The sequence below is a fragment of the Eublepharis macularius genome, chromosome 14 (genome assembly GCF_028583425.1).
Source record: "Eublepharis macularius isolate TG4126 chromosome 14, MPM_Emac_v1.0, whole genome shotgun sequence".
Lineage (NCBI taxonomy): Eukaryota > Metazoa > Chordata > Lepidosauria > Squamata > Eublepharidae > Eublepharis > Eublepharis macularius.
In genome coordinates, this window is record NC_072803.1 from 38,660,590 (window position 1) to 38,682,207 (window position 21,618).

Consider the following 21,618-nt stretch of genomic DNA (forward strand, 5'->3'; position numbering starts at 1 on the left):
GTGCCTGCCGGTTATAAATAGGCGCTCCGCTCGCGCGCCTGCTGAGGTAAAGTCGTTGTGTTTGGAGGGCGTGAGGAGGGAGAGCGGCGCGGTCGACCGCCATTGCCCTCGCTTCGTAACAAGAGCCGCCGGGCCCATTCGGTGAGTGGCGTTAAGGCTTCCAGCCCCATGGGCGGGGGGAGGAGGAGATTTGCCCTTGTCTTTTTCCAGTGCCGGAGCGGCCGTTCCCTTCGGCGCGAAAGCGCGCGCGCGGGGAGGCGGGCAACCGTTGGGAACGGCGCGCTCAGAGAAGGGGCGGGCCCCCTGCTAGAGAGCTGCTCCTTCGGCGGCTCCCTTGCCCGGCGCTCCCTTCCCTCGTGGCGGCCTGAGGGGCTGCCCTTGTCTCTCCGGCCGGAACAAGGACTTGGGGGCGTGAGATGAGGCCGCCCGTTTGTTCTCTCCGCTCCGTCCCGCCGTCCCCCTGGTGGTGGCCTCATGCCGGCCCTTTTCTCCCTCGTGGCGGCGGCGGGGAGTCCTGAGGCGGGCTTCTTTCTCAGGACCCGAAAAGCACCATGTGGCTCCCGCCTGCCTCTTTGGCCTTACTGGAGGCAGTCCTTTGTAACCCCGCTGCGAGGCTGCCCGAGTGACCCAGCAGAAGGAACGGCCGGCGGCGCCTGGGTAGCCAGCCAACGTGGGGATCATGTTTGTCCTTGGGCCTTTGCGGTGGGCAAGGTCTGAGTAAGGGCCTCGCGCCTCATTCGCCACGCGGAGAGAAAGAAACGGGGCAGGAGCTTGAAGGCTCTTTCTCCGCCTGGTGAGGCAGCAGGCCCTCGTAATGTGCGGGATGGTGGTGGTCAGGAAAGGGCTCCTTGTGCGGCCTTGGTCTCGCCCTTGCTGAGCGTGGATCTGCCGGTGCTGTAGTTGGCACTGCGGGGAGACCAGGTCGCTGTTGTCTTTCCACTAGCCTTTCCGACACCTCTCAAGAGGGAAAAAGACCTCTTTCTCTGTGATTACACTGGCAGAGTCTGCCTGCAGTGGAAAGTCATACCTTGGTTCAGGAGATCTATTGCTCTGATAAATGGTTTTATTAGAATTCTTCTTTAAACTGGGCTTATTAAGAGGGACCGTGCTTTGAGATATGGCACTGGCAGAAGGTGGCTTCCAATGTTTTAGACTGAATGTTGATTACTTTTTCCCTCCTCCAGGATGAACAGCCTGCATTTACTCCTGCGTTCAGCAAAATGGAGTTTTGGTCTGTTTTTCTAACTCACCAGAGCCAAAAGAACTTGAACAAAGAGACTGCCATACATACCGTATAGCAATAACTTTCTGACTCTAAATACCCTAGTCCTCAGTATTTAATTTTGTAACTATTTATTATAGTACTTTCATACCTCACTTTTTTGTTTACATATCAAAGTAACAAATAGTTAAAGACCACCAAAAATTAATATCATGGCTTCATTGACAGCAACAACAGTTATGATGGATTTTATAACCAATGCAGTAGGAAATAAGGCCTCTGGCCCTTTGGTGGCTTTCCTTTGGATGCTGATACTGGGATTCATCATTGCTTTTATTTTGGCATTCTCTGTGGGTGCCAATGATGTAGCAAATTCATTTGGAACGGCAGTGGGCTCTGGGGTAGTGACTCTACGGCAAGCTTGTATCTTGGCATCTATCTTTGAGACAGTGGGCTCTGTTCTTCTGGGAGCCAAAGTGAGTGAGACCATCCGGAAAGGGCTGATTGATGTTGAAATGTACAACACTACCCAGGAACTTTTAATGGCTGGCTCCATCAGTGCCATGTTCGGTGAGTAAAGTGTCAGTTAAGTGGCTTAATGATGTCATTCTAGATTTGTCTTTGTTGGGATTGTTGTGAATTAACTTCAAGTAATGACTGTTCTTAACCACTTCACTTTTGTTTTAGGTTCGGCTGTGTGGCAACTAGTGGCTTCATTTTTGAAGCTTCCAATTTCTGGTACCCATTGTATTGTTGGGGCAACGATTGGCTTCTCATTGGTTGCCAAAGGACAGGAAGGAGTTAAGTGGTCAGAGTTGCTTAAAGTAGGTAAGCAAGAGTTTTATTGATGTGTTGTAAAATTGAAGGGTAGGTTTGAAAACCATAAACTATTGTAATAGGTCAGTGAAAGAATGTATGTGGTGATCGCATTGTAGTAGCAGCATATATTAAATACCGAAACCTTTTTTTTTCTAGTGTTGTCCTGGTTCGTATCTCCCCTTCTTTCTGGGATCATGTCTGCTGTCCTCTTCTATGTTGTTCGTATGTTCATTCTTAGTAAGGTAAGCATCGTTTCGAGGAAATACAGTACAAACATAGGAAGACTGGGGGGGGGATGAATTTCCTATTCTGCTAGCATACTTAATTAATTTTGGCACTTAAGAGAAGCTTTCTAAATCAAAATTGATTGTAATGGTTTTCTGATAGTGGATTGCAAGGTGTCCTGCATAAAGACAACCTGCATACACATTGACTTGGATCCTGAAAGCCCTTTCGGCTTGCAGTAGGGCTGTGCCATCTGGGATTTGTGAACTGGCTAAATAGCTAGGTTTATTTTGATTTGGCATAATCTGGCTATGCTGGTTCACACTGAAGAATCTTGGATTGGATCTGGGAAATTGGCCTTTGATGAGCTGGATTATTCAGTTGTAGGCAAGATGTGGGAGGAGAGCAGTTCAAGGCCAGTAGGGGATAGAAGCCAGCAGCAGGCAGAGTGGATTCCCATTCTGTGCCTCAACCCCTGCCTGAGCTCTAAAAATTAGGCAGCCGGGGACAGGGGGAGAGAAAAATGACCAGTGTTTCTGCCTCCTCCTACACCCCTGTCAGAGCTCTAGAAGAGCCTTTCAAGCTGCCTTTGACCTCCTTTTAAAACTTGGGGCTCTGGCAAAGCTCACTTGCTTCAGTTTAGGAGGATTCTCTGGTTTAACTTTGAAGTTCACTGGTTTGACATAGGTTCCCTTGCTTCACATTGGTCCAGCTGGGCTTTGTTGGTTCAGTGTGCATTGGGAGTGGAATTTTTGGAATGGCTTTTGGCCAAGGGTTGCCTTTGCTTAAGGTTTCTCTTTGCTTGGAAAGCCTTTGACATGTTTTCCCTATAGGAGGAGTGGTTGGGAACACCTTGTTTAGGGGCCCATAGAATTGGACTCTAGGGTTCAGTCTCCCTGAAACTTGGAGGGTCTTAAGTTGACTGGAAGGAGTAAGCTGCCTACAGATATAGTGGAGTGTCTTTGAAAACTGCTGCTCCCTCAGCCTCCCAGATAACTTTTCCTCATAGGGAATAGCCACTGGATATATCTGGGATTCTCTTACCCAGTTAGAGAATCTGACCTGGATTTCAGGAATACCAATTTTTTTTGGTATTCCTGAAATCCAGATAAACCAATTTTGGGGTGGGGGTGCACTCCCCTACTATGTACTGTGTCTTTGTGGAAAAGGGGGAAGTTAGTGTTTGTGAATTGACCACTCACATAAGTGTTCTTTTTGACCTCATGATGGTCCTTTGGGTCTATTAATCTAATGGGACACAGTTTCAAGGGTGTGTATGTGAGGAGATTGCAGTGGAGTGGGAGACAGAAAATCCAGTGTTTGTGAGGTGTGACTTTCACTGCATATGATCCAAGCCATTGTGGCTTTTCTCTTACAAAAACCTAGGTTGATTTTGAGCTGTATGGGCATTTGACGACAAGCCTCAGGAAAATTTTATTTTATAGAAATTGAACAGAATTGCTCATAGAAGGCTTAAGAAACCTGCTCTGATCATATTTGATTGCCCCCATTCCCTATGTTCATTTTTCCCTTACTGCAATTATAAGCTTACATAATATGCTGTTTAGTTCTGCAGGTGTAGTGAGTATGTTTTCTTTACCATCTATATGACTAGTTACATTTATTTGAATTGACAACTCAGGAATATAAAGTTCAGAGTTTTATTTACTTACAGTATTTTTAAAAAATGCCTTTCCATTTTCTTTAGATGCCTAAGATCATAACATAGAACTATAATGTATGTCCCAATCTTATTTTGGTAAATCTGGTTTTGGTTATTGATAATATGTTATGCAGTAACGTAACCACTGGATCTTCTGTCAGGATGTTTAAAAGGATCGGTAGGGTAGCTTCTTCAGACATTGAGTTAGCATCAGCTGCTTACAGTTGCTCAGATGGTTATTGCAGGTTACTGGGCGGGGGGAAGCAGACACCCCCCCATTAACTTAGCAGAGGATGCAAAGAGATAGTTTACAATGTATGGAAGCTTTATGCACACTAGACAATTTTTATTCTATATTCTTTTGTTTTGTGAAGTGTTGTAAACAGACTTTTTTACTTGTATTAATTTATCATGTAGCATATACAGTGAAACATTAAAAACCTTATCTACAATTAATAAATCACATAAATGAAGGAGGGGGAGGAAAACAAACCCCCAGCCACCCTCCTGGAAAGCTTGGAGGAGCAGTGCCATACTTCAGCGGAAGTTTTCTAATCTAGGGATGATGGCTGAGAGTCCTCCAGTGGGTTCTAACTAATGCAGTTTCAACAATTGCTGGTTCCTACAAGCACTGGTTGTTATTTTTACATCTGGGCAGTTTGATGCAAGGGAAGCAGTCTTTTTGGAATTTATGGTGTAAGCTGTTGAGGACTTTGAAAATTAGTATCAGCATCTTGAATTGGCCCTACAGATAAATTGGGACGCTACAGAGTGGGTCCCATTTAGGAGCCTTATTGCCACAACTTAGAGCTAGTGTTCTTTGAAGTTAACTTGAGTAAACTTCACAGACTTGGTGAGGATATCTTCAACTGCCAGCAACAACTGGAATGTGGTTCAGAGGCTTATGTGATCATTAGATTTGATTTTTCTTGTAACATGAGGTAAAGGGAATACACTGTATCTCTGTGTTGGTGAGTAATCCTTCATACTTAGGAATATGCCAGACCTAATGATGCGTAGCCAAAGGATATTCCAGAGTCCATCCAGGAGAGTATTCAGCTTGAGTTAGTGTAAGAGATTAAGTATGTGAAAGATTAAGTATACGTTCTGTGGATGAGTTTACATCCCAAAACTTTTTTTTTGTAGGCTGATCCTGTTCCAAATGGATTGCGTGCATTGCCTATTTTCTATGCCTGCACAATTGGAATCAATCTCTTTTCTATCATGTACAGTGGTGCTCCTTGTAAGTACATATTAAAATGCTTGTGCTTTACTTTTTATAATTATTTATTAAATTCTTAATCAAACACAGAATTTTACCCCTTTTGCTTTACAGGACTGAATTCTCCTAGAAGGCAGCTGGCCTGGGCCAGTTACAGAAGGCTGCAGGCTAGTGTATGCTGAGTTCAAACCTAGATAGCTATCCCACTCAAGAGGCCTGCTTGTACTCTAAATTACTACAGACCTTTCTTCTTAGTCTTCACAGGAACTACAGATACTCTCAGCCTAGCTGCCACTGCCAGAAATCCCCTAACTCATCTACCTAATGACCTTGCCTCTCACTTCCTTTTTTCCTACCCATTGCCAAAACCTGGAGTTAACCTGTCTGTGGCTGAAGTTTGAGCCTTCCTTGTGCTCTAGTAATCAAATATAGGCTAAGAGCAGAGCAGGAGTCTTCATGGTAGGTTTTTCACTGTGACCTCCAGATGCCTAGATCTGCTTTTATTCCCCCCCAAAACATTGCTACCTACCCCACTCCCTATAAGAAGAGCTGGCACCAAATTCTTTGAAGAGGAATTCTTCTGTTTTGGAACCTTCTAGGAATCTCCCAATTGAAATGTTAAAACTGTTGTAAGGGTGGGAGGGAGGGCTGTATTTTACTTCATTTTAAGACATTGTTTTTGCTAGAAAATGAGAATACCTATTGGAAGGCAAGCTAGTGGGGGAAGTATTACAGCTTGCGTGGCTAAGGTCTAAAGTTCACTTGCTGGTCACATATTTGTTCCCTCACCTACTGGAAGTGAGACATAACCACCTCAGCATGGTTGGCTGGCTTCTTTCACCTGAATGCTCATTACCTGAATGTGGGCAATGAAACAATAACTATAAAGAGAAGGGCAGGGAGCTCTCCTAGATACCAAGGTTCAACACAGCAAGGGCCAGGCCCTCAAGCCAGCTTGGGGCTTAGAAGAGGAGCTTTTGTTCCAAAACATGGTATGATATCTCAAATGGGTCTGAATGGCAGGCTACATGTATATGCTAAAACTTGCTAAAACATCTCAAGGCTGGATAGTGAATATTAATGGGTTCTGGTGATCAACTGTGTGCTTGTTTAGAGAGCTTGTCACTGGTAGCAGGACTTTGTAGAAGCAGATTGAATCGAGTAGAAGCATCTGTACATTTAAAGATGTTGCAGGGGCTTAAAAGACTACGGATTAAACAGGTTGTCAGTTTCTAGAACAGTCAAGCAGAACAGTCAAACAGACTTTCCAATCTCTTCTGAACATGAAGTCATATGAGAAGTCATGAACACCACAGTCATCCTTGGCACCTGTTATATTTTTGTTCTGGGAGTGATGGTATGTGGGTGATAAATGAGGCTATCTGAAAACTTCTGTTAACTTTGATGCAATTAAGCTGTCTCGGCGATGCCAATTACAACCAAAAGTGCAAACGTTTAGAATAATATGCTGGCACTGTTTATGTAAGCAGAAGTTCCTTATTTTTCCTATCCAGCTCTTGATGGGATTTCTTTGAAGTGGGTATATAAAGTGAGTATAACTGAACTTTGGTTGCTGTCCCCTTAATTACTTTTAAGTGGGCAAGATCCAAGGAGTTTGGGTAGAAGGCTGTGGCGAGTATATCCAATTGCAATAATGTAATTCAGTAAGGGAGAGCTGCTGAGCAGGTGAAAGTGATTTAAATGGCAGAAAATGTAATAAGGCTTTAACTTGCTTACTTCAACTTTAACTAGTATATATATCAGACTTACATTTATTGCTGGAAACGTAAATGACAGTTCTTGGCATGACATAAAAGCTTAAGCATTAAACCTATTCAGCTGGGAAGAACTCTTGCAAATTATACTTGGAAGGGGCTTGGGGTTTTCAAGATGCATTGTTTTATTTCCTAGTGCTGGGCTTTGACAAAGTTCCCCTCTGGGGCATCATCCTCATTTCAACGGGGAGTGCTGTTGTCTGTGCTCTCATCGTTTGGTTCTTTGTCTGTCCAAGAATGAAGAAGAAAATTGAACGTAAGTAGTTCCAAGGCCATGAATATACAGCAGTCTTTTTAAAGGCATTGTCCTTGATATTGAATGGCTTTCCTAGTTTCACGTAATTACTAGTTTGGTGATTTCTGATCTCTGGAAAGGGTCTTTGTAATAAGGGTTCACTCATTCTAGTCCATATTGGTGCCTAAGTGACTTAATCCATTATGTAGTTGTGAGTATACGGTCACTTGAATGCACATATACTGCAGTTTTAATTGTTAGTGCAAAAATAAAATGCAGAAGGGACATACATTCCCTTTTGCCAAATGGGAAACTACCTTTTCTCGGAAACTTGTCTGCACCTTAGTGCATGTGCACTGCAGTGCCTGAACTAGCTGCTTGTGAAATGAATCACAGTTGCCATATACAACAGCAATCTCTGTGGAGCAGTCAGTCTGATACTGTTAGTGGTTTTTAAAGTGATAGTTTTAGCACTTAGACATTTCCATTTGTACCACTTGAAGTTTTGCTTCCTGATACGATATTTGATTGGATATTAATAGTTAAAATGGCTCTGGCTCTGCAGTACAGTCCCCTGGAGCTTGTCAGTATTTTTCTGGGGGTATTTCATAGTACTGTTTTAGAAGTGCAAATCATCTGCTACAGTGCATCATTGGCTCCCGCATTCTGTCCTGTTGGCTTTGTCTCTGCTACTGCATTCTTGTTGATATAAAGTCAGTACAGCAAAATGTTGTTCATCATACAGGGAATGGAGGCAGGGTGTTGTAAATCACCCTGTGTGTGTAGATTTTACTTGTCACGCAGTGGGGAAGAAATGCAAGTCCCCACTTCTCACCTATAGGAAGCATAAGTTGCTCATGCCTCTTCGTTTGTAACACAGAAAACTGCCCTTAGAATGTGTGAGAGAACTGTGTTCTCACTATGTTCTCTAACAATGGCCTACTATAATCTTTTTCCTGCAGAGGAGATCAAATCAAGTCCTTCTGAGAGCCCCTTAATGAAAAAGAAGGGTAGTCTTAAAGAACAGGAAGAAATCAAAGCAGTCATGGATAACCAAATTGGTGCTGATGATAGAAGCCCTGCAGCTGAAGTACCTGCTGTGCCACGTAGAGCAGCTATGGAGGAAAGGATGGTCTCGTTCAATCTGGGAGACTTGGAGGAAGTTCCAGAGCGTGAGAGGCTCCCCAGGGTAGAAATGAAGGAAACAAGCATTGATAGTGGTGAGTTGGGGGAAAGGTTACAGCAGTTGATAGTATGCTTGCTGGTCTTACTATAGGGTGGGGTTACCGAGATTGTGCTTCAGTAAGGCTACTTCTGAGTTGTTAAAATGTCTCTGCTTTCAGGAGCCATGCAGCTTCCCAATGGGAACCTTGTTCAGTTCAACCAAGCTGTCAGTAATCAGATAACTTCCAGTGGGCATTATCATACAGTGCATAAGGATTCTGGCCTCTACAAGGAACTGCTTCATAAGCTGCACCTGGCAAAAGTGGGTGATTGTATGGGAGACTCAGGAGACAAGCCTCTACGACGCAACAACAGTTACACCTCTTATACAATGGCTATCTGTGGCATGCCTCTGGATTCATTCCGTGCTAAAGAAGCTGAGCCAAAAGGGGAGGAAATGGAGAAGCTGACATGGGCTGGGGCAGATTCCAAGAAGAGGATCCGAATGGACAGTTACACCAGCTACTGTAATGCTGTGGCAGATGCCCACCCAACTGATGTGGATCTGAGAAAGGCAGAGATGGGTATTGGCAACAGGAAAGGGAGTAGCAGTTCTCTGGACGAGTGGTATGACCAAGACAAGCCAGAAGTGTCTCTTCTATTCCAATTCCTGCAGATCCTGACAGCCTGTTTTGGCTCCTTTGCACATGGAGGAAATGATGTGAGGTCTGTTGCTGGTGGGCATTGTTTTCTATTTTGTTAACTGCATACTGAATGTCAGCCTGCCTTCAGGTAAAATTCTACTAATGTGACACGCAGTCTTAACAGGCTTGAGATATTTTGGCCAAATTGCTCCTGTGTCATTACTGGCACCCCAAATGTGGTAAATCCAAGTTTTAGGAGGAAAAATGTTTGCTTCTTTAGTTACATTTTTCTCCATTTTATCATCTGACTATGATGTGTTTTCTCTTTGGCAGCAATGCTATTGGCCCTCTCGTTGCTTTGTACCTTGTCTACCAAACGGGTGATGTGGCTTCAACAGTGGCAACTCCAATTTGGTTGTTGCTGTATGGTGGTGTTGGGATCTGCACTGGCTTGTGGATCTGGGGGAGAAGAGTCATTCAGACTATGGGGAAGGATTTGACTCCTATAACACCATCTAGGTAAGCTACCAACTGTGCCATGAACCACTGCTTTACAGGAGAGCATGTAGAAGGGTGTGTTACTTGTTGAGCTGGACTTGGGTTGAAATGCATTTTAACTGGCAAAAATTGGCAGAAAAACATGCAGTTGAAATGTTTGCTTGGAGAATGGTATCTTAAATTCTTTGTATTTGGTGGTATTCTGTCAGATAACTATCAAAAACCTTGATTCCTGTCAAATCTAGTTAGAAGGACTGAGTGGAACTGTCTTTAAGACACGTTTTATACCTAGTCTAGCATATACCTATATGCTACCTAGTCTTTGTTAATTGATTAGGGAGATTTTTTTTTCAGTTCCTTTACCTAAATCTACCATTTTTCCTATTGTGGATTGGATTGTACTCATATTTTCTGTTCTTTTCCCCTCTCCTGCCTTATATTTAACTGACACTTTTTGAGGGTTTCCAGCTTTACTGTAACCTGTTCCCTTGGCCCAAGGATTTATTTACAGCATGTAATCTTTGAATGGAGTGTAATAGCTTCTGTTGCTTATGGAAAGTAACTTTGTGGATAGAATACAGATGATGTGTGTTGAGGGGCGGGGAGCAGTAGCGTTAGTGCATGATGTCTGGACCGTCCACTATCCCTGCCTCTAAAAAGCTTTTTAAACCCCTTTCAGTATGTTACCAACAGCCTTTGGATGCATCCAGATACTGTAGTTGGAGTTAGACAATAGGTATGCAGGTTTTCATAACCCATGCCAAAGATGAGTTTTGCTTAGGTTAAAAAAATCTTTAAAATTTCTATATCTCATTGTTGTGTGTCCCTTTTCAGTACAGAACTTAATATTTCTTTTCCCTGTCTGTATTAAGGCAGAACCTATTCAGAGTTTGTCTTGGAAAAGCAGATTTATACTTCTGGGAAGCGTCTGACTTCCAGATATGGTATCTTCAGGGAAAAAGACTGAAAAAATCTAAGCTAGTTAATGAGCCTTGGAGTGTCTAGCACACTGTATTCTAATGTGGAGTGTCAAAGGTATCTAAACAGTTTACTCTTTTTACAGTGGCTTCAGCATTGAATTGGCATCTGCTTTGACTGTGGTCATTGCCTCCAACATTGGATTGCCTATCAGTACAACTCACTGTAAAGTAAGTAAAAGGGCTTATCTGTGCAAAATGAATGTTTAGCTGTCAGGGAGCATAGCAGGAATGCCTTCTTTCTCTTATCAATGAGCTTGTCAAGAAATGATTTCATCACTGGGACATGAGGCATGTCTCATTTTCTCATGGTAACTCTGTGAGCGTATGCTAAGGTGGGTGATGGTAACTTGCTTACAGTGGCACCAGGAGCGCTTTTTTTTTTGTGCTGAGCAGGGATTTTAGCCAAGTTGCTGCTCAAGTTTTAGTGTAACTAAACTCTTGATATTGATATATTGGTAATCTGGGGTATTGTGAGAACTTGAAGTAGCAAAGATGCTATGAAAAGCCTTGAAAGGCTTTTATGTTTTGCCTGCCTCAGGCTTACTGATAGCAGAGTTTAATGTGCACATGCTTTACAATAAAAAGAGGTCTTAAGGAGTTGTCAACCTAAAAGGAGATGGAAGTGAAAGTAAATGGGGAATATACAGGTGTTCAGTTGCATATACTTTAGTAGGTGGTGAGAATTAAGTAATATTGCCCAAGGCTGCCCTTGGAAACAATTTGAAGCATAAAAAGCAGCATGAGAGAAAGGGTGGAGTCATTAGGGTAGTCATTTCAGAAAGCAGTAAAACTTTTAGACAGCTAGGGCAGTGGAACTATAGAAGCTGATGTCACAGATGAGATGTATCTGGCTTGGAGAATAGAGAAGTGTTGGTTTGGCGTGGGAGGGTTGAAGGTAAGGTTAAGGAGTTTGTATTGGATCCTGTATGGATTTGGGCAGATGACACTTGTTATATGCTCCCAGTGAGAGAAATGAATTTGACAAAGTTCTGGATAGAGGTGAAGGCACTTAAATGTGGAAGTAGAAGGCTAGAGAAGATGAAGTTGCAAAAATGAAAGTGGAAGATTACCAAAATGTGAACTGTTGCTTTGGGATGTAGAAGAACAGTATCTTGGCAGCGTCTCCTGTTTATGATCTTTATATATACATGACATAGTTCCATGACACAAAATATTTGAAAAGCAAAATGACTTGGTGATGGGTTAACCACAAGTAGCAAAGGAGAGTCAAAAGACTAGCCCAAGCCTTCCTACTTAATGAACCTGGGTGGGTAGTGTTTTTAGATATTAAGCATATAGGAAGTCTTGAGAGTAGAAATTCAGACTTTGGGCTTCTGGGGGCTGAGAGAATGCTTATGAGAATGATACAATCAACTGGTTAGAAGTGTAGTATTGACTGTAGGGTAAAATTTCATGGCTGGTTAAGCTGAGTTAGTGGTCATGGCATTCAGAGAGTGGTCAGGAAAACCATGGGATTTGAGATTTCCCATGGGTGGAAGATGGAAGCAGAGCCAAGGATACTCAAATAAAAGCAGGGGGAAGCAGAGGCAGAAATTTTGATGAGGGAGTGATAAAGAGGGCATGCCTCACAAGTTGGAGAGAGAAGAAATTAGGCAATAACTGGAGAGGAAAGGTGGATAGAGTGGGTTTTTTGTGAAAATCTGAAAAACTAGTGTTACGGTACAGAAGGAAAGGAGCCAGAGGAGAGTGATAGGCTGATTAGGTGACAGAGAAGAGGTAATGGCAAGGGAGGTGGTGCCAACAGTGCATAGGGCTACATTTGAGAGGAAGCATCGTTGGATTAAATGGGGAGGGGGCTACAGCATAATTACCTCAGGTGATGGAGGTGTGGTAGAAAGTAAAGGCCTAGGAAGAGGTAAAAATAAAAACAGTTGAAAGCAATCTGCAGCTGGGCTAAGGTACAGGGCTTCAGAAGTAGAGAAGAGATGCTGATGTCTAGTATTTGTAGATCGTGGAACTGGTCAGTAGATGGAGGAGATGGTGAATTTGTAATGAACAAAGCTTCTACTTTGTCCTCCAGAGGCATTTTGCTACTTTAAAACATGTTTACATGGTTTGCAATGGAGCAGGATTTGGACTCTGTAGCCAGATGTGTGGAATTTTGAGCTGTGACAGATGAACCTGAAATGTTGAGGTGTACAGCGGGAAGAATTCTTGTAGAATGTCTGCATCCATGTTAATCTCTGTTAACCAGCTCACCAGAAGCTGGGGCCTGCTAAGTCTTTTGCTTTGTCCCTTGCTGTAGGTGGGATCTGTAGTTTCCGTGGGCTGGCTGCGCTCCAAGAAGGCTGTGGACTGGCGCCTGTTCCGCAATATCTTCATGGCCTGGTTTGTCACAGTCCCCATTTCTGGCCTCATCAGTGCTGCCATCATGGCACTGCTCAAGTACCCCATCCTAGGAGCATGAAGCAGATGTACTGAAAAATCTGTAGCTTGCTGCACAAGCGCCTGCCTGCATATCCTTGCCAAGTGCTGAAACAGTGTTAGGGTGACTACCAAGTGCAAGAGGGGCAGGGTATCTTTTGTGCTGTACCTGCTTTACATGTGCTATCTTGTCTTGGAACTAGCTATGTCAAATAGCTTTCACATGTCCCATTTCTGTTGGGCTGTGAATTGTGTGTATACATTTCTATACTCTTTTGTATTGAGCTTTAACTTCATAATTAATGTTGTCAGACGTATCATTCTCAATTTTATTCTTTGAATTGAATTTCAGATCTGTCAAGCACAATGAAAGAGGGAAGAGTAGCCTAGAAATGTGTGTGAGGGTCCACTTTTATAAATAAAGCTTTTTTAAATAAACTGGGTTGAGTTTGCGTGAAGCACTGAATTTTGTGCCAGTTGAGTCCTTGCTGCTGCTATTATAGAAAGGAGCAGAAACAGTGATGCATGCCAGTCCTCATAGGAATTGGGTGATCTTCACAGTTGATCAATAAAATCTGATGTAAGCAGAGACTGATAGTCTCAAGGTAATAGAATTGTTCTTAGTTTCCTGCAAAAAGTGCCTTTCGAGGTTAATCTGCTGTAGTAGCCCTGTCCATGCTGGCAGTTGACTTCAGGCTTGGTCATTGCAGGTACAGTCTTGATAAAGCAAACTGCGGAATGTTAAGCCATGTGAAAGGCTGATTTCTGACAGTTGAGGCCAACAGTGGTAGTTGGTTCAGCTCGTTTTGCTTTTTGCAAAACTAAAGGGAGTGACAAAAAAGGAAAGGGTTTGGATGAGAAATTAAAGCAAAGGGAGGGCAACAGTGAGCGAAAGAAGTAATGGAGGACAAACAGGCTCTATGGAGCTTCATTGAGAAAAAGGTTCTTGATCATAAAGACTATTGGAATGTCTGTGTTTATACTTCACTAGAACATTAGCCAGATAGAGGATTTTTGCAGTTATCTGATACCAGATTTTCGGCCAGAAACTGACATAAGAATGCTGCTTGGCATCAAGGAAGTAACATCAACAGTTCTCAAGTGAACAGTTCTCAAAAGGCTAACACTGGGAACCTGTATGCAGATTTTCTGGAGTTTTTGTCAAAAGCATAGATTTCTTTTACGGTGCTTCATGGATAGAAGACTATATGCCTCCTACAAATCTCTGGGGCACAGGTGCTGAGCATCCATAGCTGCTGCTCCTAATATTTGTCTCTGAAGGTGAGATCTTTAGAACATGAGCTGTCTAGCAATTCCTGAAGCAGCAGAGAACCATGAACTTGTTGATTAGTTTCAGGGCTGGAATGCATTCCCTGTTTGTGATGGAAAAATTGGGATGACAGCTCATGCTTTGGTCTCAAATAATATATGGCTCCCTAGATCCTATGGAGATGCCGGGACAAAACAGTGGCTGGTGGATTCCAAAAGCAGGCATCGGTAGTTTTTAACCAAGTGCTTCAGGTGTTGTGCTAGTTCTCCACTTAACAGAATTGTTAATGCAGGGAACTACATTAACTCTCATGAGCAATCTGAAGTGGTACCAGCTTTACCACCCCATTGGCTCTCTAGTGAACCTTTCCCATCCAGCATTACTACCTTAGAAAAATTTGCCTCATGAAGTCTGAGACAGTCTTCTCATTCATTCTAGCTTCTGGATCCACCTCTAACTTCAAGTAGTGCTACCTATAACATGGCAGGCAACCTTCAGGTAGAGGAGTTTGACATGCCCATTTGGAAAGACATATTTCGTGGCAAAGTCAGGCATTTTTGCCTGAAAGCTTATTTCCATCCACTTTTGATCATTTTCCTGAGAGATTCAGTGGGTGGAACCCGTTCTCTAGGAAACCCCCCTTCCCCCCTGGCCCAGCTAAGAAAACCTGGAGCGCCTTTTAATTTAGAAGGACCAGTAATAGATGGCTGTATTACGGACAGTGTCCTGAAGCTGCTCAATAGCAACCTTGGTGAGTGAGGCTGATGCCCATGTAGACAAACCTTTATCCTGCTCAGAATAGTTCTCCCACTATTCTCACTGAGATTATCTCTGTTTTAGCTTGTTCTCCCCAGTATACCTACGTCATGTGAAAGACTAGAAAAATTTGGGCAGGTGCGCCCATTAGCTGTACAGAACTTGAAGGATGCCATTTGTTAAATGGATGCTTTTACTGCCTTGGCATATGTCCCCTGAATAACAGCATAATCTGGGCGTCTGCTCATAGTTTTTTGACTTCAGCAGCTGTTGGAAGTGGTCCTAACCTGATTCTTACCAGGGGTTTGTCAGGATAATTCTTGAAAATAACATTGCTTTGTTCTTGCTTGCTGTTAGTGTTCAGCAGTATACAGTAGGGATATAATAAAAGTAAAAATGTTATAATAAAAAATTACTAGGTTATCTATACAAAATGTAACTCATCATTTATGAACATTGTAGGCTGAATTCAAATCAACCCAATATTTCAGTATGAAAATCTGTCAATTGGAAGTGCTCTTAGCTACTTTTTGAGAATGTTCTTGGGGAGTATGATTTGGTACCCCCCACTGCTGTGTATGGGCACTCCGTGACCACCCCTTCTTAGGCTTTTCTGCCAGAACTCTGGCTGAATGCCTGAATGAGGACAGTCTGGTCTGCACTTTTTTACTCTTTGTAGATCTACCCATTTTATGACTCTAGGCAGGCTCATCAGCTTGCTTGTTTGCCCTCTTGTTCACTATAAGGTCTGGTCAGATACTCCCTTCTGTCAATCAGTGTTTTGACACACGCAGGAGACCAAGCTGCCTCAGTCATCTATATATACTGCCTGAGAGTACTTTCCAGCCAAGTACAAAATGGCTCAGATTTGATTTTTACTCCCCCCTCCATTTATATCAGAAGTGATATCAGGCTCCAAACAAACCCTGACCCAAAGGGAAGCATGCTTGAATTCTAACAGTGGTGAGTGGAAGAGCCTAACTCAAATGGCACCACAAGATGATTGGATTCTGTCTACTTGAGCTGGGAATGGCTGCTGGCATGGGACAGGACTTCTGAGACGGAAAAAATGCTCAGGCCTGGCTGCTTCGAAGATTCCAAATTCAGGAACTAAAAAAAAAACAAAGTCCTGAAAAATTCTTTGCCATTAAGAGAGTAGGTTCCAGCCCTGAACAAGAAGAGTAAATGTTTTTGTCACAGCAAGGCGAGAAGCTGTGCAGAAACTGTACTTGTTAAGGGAACTGGAAGGGTGAAAAGAATAATCCATTCTGCTGTCCTGTGTGAGACTATCTAAGTTGATGCCCTTACCTAAGAATCTGCGGATGAGCCCAGCCAGGCTTGAAGGATTTCCTTTTCCAATCGTAGTGGGAGAAAAGTGTTGGGGTGGTGGGGGTGGTTATTGTAGGGAAATGCCTCCCTGCTTTTGCCATAAAGTGCCTTCTAACAATTTGTGGAGTGCTCTTTGGGAATAGCTACTGGTATCTTAATTAGGCCAGTGGGTTAAACATTCTCGTTACACAACAGTTTTTTCACATGTCTGTTACAAATGGAGAAGAAAGTGTGTGGAAACTGTAAGTGGCCTTGTGCTCTATATACCAAACGTTTCACCATGATTGTGATTTTTGGATTTTTGAGTTCTCTGTTTTGTCACAGTGTCCTCAGAATGTTGTCTTAAGCAAAGCTGGCACGAAATTTCTCCAGAAGGTCTTTCTGTGCTGACTTTGGTTCCCTTCTTGCTAGAGATGTCACATCCGGTTAGGATGTGGCCCTTTATGACAACATTATGTGGTTGATTTGAGTTTCCTACTCACACTATGAAGAATCAACTTGTTAAAATCTAAGTTTAAATTTATCCAAAACAGGCTTTTTCAAACAGCTGAAACAAATATTGGAGGACAGACATATCTTATCATTTGCACAGCACTGTGGCCATGTATGAAACCCGATGATACTGCATCAAAAATGGATGATCAAATAGCCACCTGCTTCCTCCTTTAGGCATTCATGAACTTCATGATCAGTAACTATGGCAGCTCATCTGTCCCCATCACTTCCAGTCACAGTTACAACTGGCCTGGTTAAGTTCAGATTTCTTGATTTGATACGGAGGTGGTCTTAGTTTGACAGCTGTAATTGCTAATTGTACATTGGGGATTTTGTGTCTTAATTGCAAGCAGAAAGTATGACAGCAAAGCTGCTGGTGTCATTTTCAAACGTGCTTGCAAGCCTCTGATAATCTTGATATGCTTTGTATTGTTAAGACCATTTCCAACAGTTGCTCTTGAGCTTGAAAACCTAGGATTAGACATGCCCAGATTATGTTTCTAGGTACCCCAGGAGGGAAGACACATGCCATAGCAGGAATGCCGTTTAACAAGATGGTGTAGCCCAATACTACAAGCAGGGATGTCTACTCCAGTTTTTTTCTGTTGTTTCTCAAGTATTCTCCGTGGGGCAAGCATTAATTAAATCAGTTTTGTCTTTGTTATGGGATCTATGTCAGAGACAAGATTAAACCTACAATTAGGGCTCTAACGGAAAAGTCTGTGGAGGTGTTGGCACTTCTTTTGTGTTACCTCTCCCTTGATCTGCTTCAAGATTCTTTTATACCTTCTCTCTTGATCAGTTCCAAGAACAAAGGGGTGAAATCTTCAAGCTTTGATTCTTACCAGCAGTAAGAAGTTTCTGTGTGGGCAATCACGCACTGGTGGCTCTCTGAGGTGCTGGCCATTTGGGGGAGGTGATAAATTCCTGCTGGTTAAAGGTACTCTGTAAACAGTCCTGATCTTTTGATAATAAAATATAATAAAACAAATTATAGTCTGTACATAATGGTTTAATGGAATTTCAACATCCAGGATCCGGTCTCAATGGCTACATTAAAAAAACCCTCACTGATACAGTAAAGTGTATTTTTTCTTAGCAAGAGAAAGGATAAGTAGTTCTGGTGCAGTAGCTAAAAGTGGTTATGGGTTGCATGGGCCCTTAGTTCCATTATGGGTCATCCCTGTGTATATGTTGATCTGTAAACCTGTTATGGAGACTGGACATGACAGGTAAGATTGCCCACACACCATCCTATGAATTGATGCACTTCTGGGGCAATAGAAGGGCATAGTAGCGTGGTTGATCAGGTCCTGGGGCATTCTTTCATCCCTGCAAAGGAAGTGATGAGTATCACTCCAGTTTCTCTTGTGCTTTGGTGAAGAAGAGAGGAAAGAAGAAAAGGACACGAGTCTGTCCTCTGAGCTGCAGGGAAAAGGCTAGTGCTCATTTGGAGGAGCTGCTAGAAGATGCTGCAGAACTGGCACTGAATAATGCTTCCCCTATCCAGAGGCTTATCTCTGAACTTTGGCCCTGCTTGTGGAGATAGATGAGAGGTCCAATCAATTTCAAGATACCCTCCTTCACTAAGAAAGAATTAGCTCATTGATGGATTTGTAGGAATGAGAGAGTAATCTGATACATTGCTACGAATTTAATAACAGTCCTGCTGCAATAGCTGCCAGTAAATGCCAGCCCAATATATTGTTCTGTGTGTGTCATAGAAACCAAATGTTTCTGACAGTGAGTGGAAGGAAGGAAACTCTGGAGCAAAAACGGGAACATGAGAACTTGCGCTATGCTGAACTCCCCAAACATTTTGTTCTTCAGTCCTTGTAGCAAGCAGCACTTGGAGCTGTGTGGCTATGGAAGAAATGCTGAGATAGAGCACAAGTATATGTAGAAGGTCCAGGGTGCAATCCTAAGTGCATCTAGTTAATCACAGATAGGACAGCTAGGAAAGGCTTGAAAGATTTAGATGATGCCAATCAAAGACAATCTCAGGCAATAGATGAACCAGTGGCAGTTTCACATGCTGGCAGTCTGAGGCTCTGAAAAACATCCAACCATCCTACTCTTACTGTTGAGAGTGCTCAACCACTGCTGTGTAATTTAGGAAGCTTAACCCACAAAAAACTTGGCTTGAGGCCTAGACTTAGATGGATAAGTGGAATCTGAAAGGAAGATACGACGCTATTTCTCTTAGAGCACTCAATGGACTAGGAGTTGAGGGGGTAGGGTGTTTGTCTTCTAGCTAGCATGGAGTCTGGCAGAGAATTTAGCTTCTCAGAAATCCCTTATTTCTGTTAAAGATGTGAAGTTTCTAGCACTTACGGTGGCAGACAATAGTTGAAACTGCATGGGCTGATCTCAGTGATTGTTTCCAACCTATTCCATTTCTTCTCAGTTTCCTCTTTCCTCCATAGCATTGCTCACCTTACCCCATCCATAGTTCATTGTCTTCCTTGCCTTGACCCCCACCCCATTCTAGCTGAAAACATTAGGTTGGGAAAAAATATTACAGTCTAGAACTCCTTTAATCCGGGATTCCCAGGTTGGAGAAGATATATTGGCATGAAGGACTTTGAGAGGGAAACTGCCTCACAGATGTCTCCTCAGCAGCACTACTGGGTCCTACTCGGTGCTCCCCCAAATCATCTATCCCCTCTGATCCCTTTTAGCAACCTTGTGAATGAGCAGCTTAATTGCATAGTGGAAATGATGCAGCCGTCAAAAGCTGAGTTGTTTCACTCGGCAACCTGGTGTCTGCAGCAAGCTTAATGTGTGCACCAATCTTGAAACCTACATCCTATAATTATGTCATTATTCTAATTCCTCTTCCGCCCCTGCCAGGCTATTTGGAGACTTGAATGGGTGGGCGGCATCTCTAAAGTGCTAAGTATGTGGCAGGCTGCCCTCGCCTAGAGAATTTCCTGCTCCGGATCCAGGCAAGACTTGTTTCCCAGGGGCTGCTCCAAGCTTATCCAGACAAGCTCTCTGGCATTTTGTTCCAAGGAGCAGTGTGTTGCTGCTCTGTAGATAAGGCCTCTTGGGAAGGACGCAAAAGGGGTTTTTTCTCCCTCAGTGGGGGAGTGCAGGTGTTGGCAGCAGAGTAGGAGGACCATGAGAACTACTCAGCTGGGTTAGACAGAGGGTCAGTTCAGTCCACCATTCTCCAGCAACAGCAACCAGAAGCTTGGCTGGAGGTAATAACTTTCCCCTGTTGTTTGACCCAGCACCTAGTATGCGAACATGTGCTGCCTCTGCACACACAGGGCCTAGTTAGCTTTCTGCCTAATAGTTTCTCTTCCAAAAATTTGTCTAAGCCTGTTCTAAAATAATCTAGCTAGGGGCTATTGACTCTTGTGGCACTGAACTGCGCAAATTAATTATGTCTTGATAAATCTATTCAATTTATCAGATGGAAATTAGTTCATAGGTTGGCTTGCAGCAATTAAAATATAATATAGAAGTGCTACGCATGGGGGTGTAGGGCATTCTCAAGGAAGGTCAGGGCCCAGGTATGATAGATGCCTTCTGCAACTTGCTATCCCTCTGGTGGTCACCGCTCTGACAGCCAGGAAGAAGGATGTTCTCAGCTGCAGCTGGGTCCTGCCATGACTTCCTGTTGTGCCCTGGGCATACTGCCAATCATCAATTTCACGGGATGATCTTATTTTTATTAATGTATTTTATTTATATTTATTTATAGTCCGCCTTTCTTACCGAGACCCAAGGCATATTACAAAGTGTAAGCCGATATGGTCAACAGCTAGGACATTCAGTGAATAAATGCAATAGGGTATGGGTTGCAGAAATTTGAAAACAGGAATAAATCTGAATGTAGAGGTGAAACATTGCTGAAATAAAGTAATTTGACATGACAAATTAAATAACATGCAAATTATCCAGTAAACTTGTCTACATCAACAGAAAGTACTCAGTAGTATAGTCTACAGTCCTTATCCCTTTACCGGAGCATCTTTCTGAACCATTTCCTTACAGTACAGCTCTATTGCCTGAGTAAAAAAGCCTTTCTGAATAACTGAGTTCTGCATAGTTTGTAAAAACCCAAGACAGTAGGAACTTTCTTGACCTCTCTTGGCAGCCCATTCCATAAAGTGGGGCCACCAGGGCCGGTGGGCCTATTGAGGCCAGGTAGGCACTGGCCGCAGGCGCGGGGTGCCGGAGGGAGCGCTGGAGGAGGCGCGGCGGGCAGGAGCGCATGCCACAAAGCACCAGCCTCCTATCCCTCCCACCCCGTGCCGCTGCCGCCACCAGCACAAGCCCCCGGCCAGGCGCAGCCACCGTGGGCAGGCATTTGTGGCGGCGCAGGCAACTGAGCAGGAGAGCTCGGAGGCTGCCCGCCGCAGCAATCGGGCCGGCGGCGGCGTGTGTGCTCCCGTGATGATGTCACACGTGCCATCATCATGCAGGCTGGTGCGCGTGCGCACTCATGCGCGTGCGGGGGTGCCCGGGCGCCCGGCCACGAGCGTGGTAAACCCTTGCGCCGCCCCTGGGGGCCACCACAGAGAATATGCATGTACAGGCAGCTGTTGATTTTACCCATTTTCATGGTTGTATTTGCAGCAAGCCCTGTTCATGGTACCCTGTGAAGTGCCTATAAGCCTTCTCTGAAAGAAGAGTCTCAGATAGTGCCGTTCTGGAGTAGCACAGTGAGTGGAGAGCATAGTGTCAGAACTGCTGTATATTGTATATCATTAGGTAGTGCCAGGTTCCAATTGGCTGGTACCTTCAGTCTAGCCTGCCTGAGGGTTCTCTGGCTGGCTCCTGAGTCACTCCAAGGTCACTGGCAGCTGCTCTGCTCACATGGACGTCACAGTCTCATTTCTTTTATATGCCAGAGCAATCCACTTAATAACTAACTCCCCACACTTGTACGCCAGATCAATGCAGTATCCTTAAGCATTTAACT

The 21,618-nt window shown here is 43.6% G+C and overlaps 1 protein-coding gene across 1 annotated transcript; it reads left to right on the forward strand.

Moving 5' to 3' along the window:
- Positions 1–49: 49 nt before the first annotated feature.
- Positions 50–13,298, forward strand: SLC20A1 (solute carrier family 20 member 1). The gene is made up of 11 exons (XM_054998443.1): positions 50–141; positions 1,185–1,792; positions 1,910–2,050; positions 2,198–2,283; positions 5,076–5,172; positions 7,063–7,182; positions 8,124–8,381; positions 8,505–9,051; positions 9,303–9,488; positions 10,531–10,615; positions 12,714–13,298. The coding sequence occupies exons 2-11, from the start codon at positions 1,435–1,437 to the stop codon at positions 12,873–12,875; spliced, it is 2,040 nt and encodes a 679-aa protein (XP_054854418.1). The 5' UTR covers positions 50–141; positions 1,185–1,434; the 3' UTR covers positions 12,876–13,298.
- Positions 13,299–21,618: the final 8,320 nt, after the last annotated feature.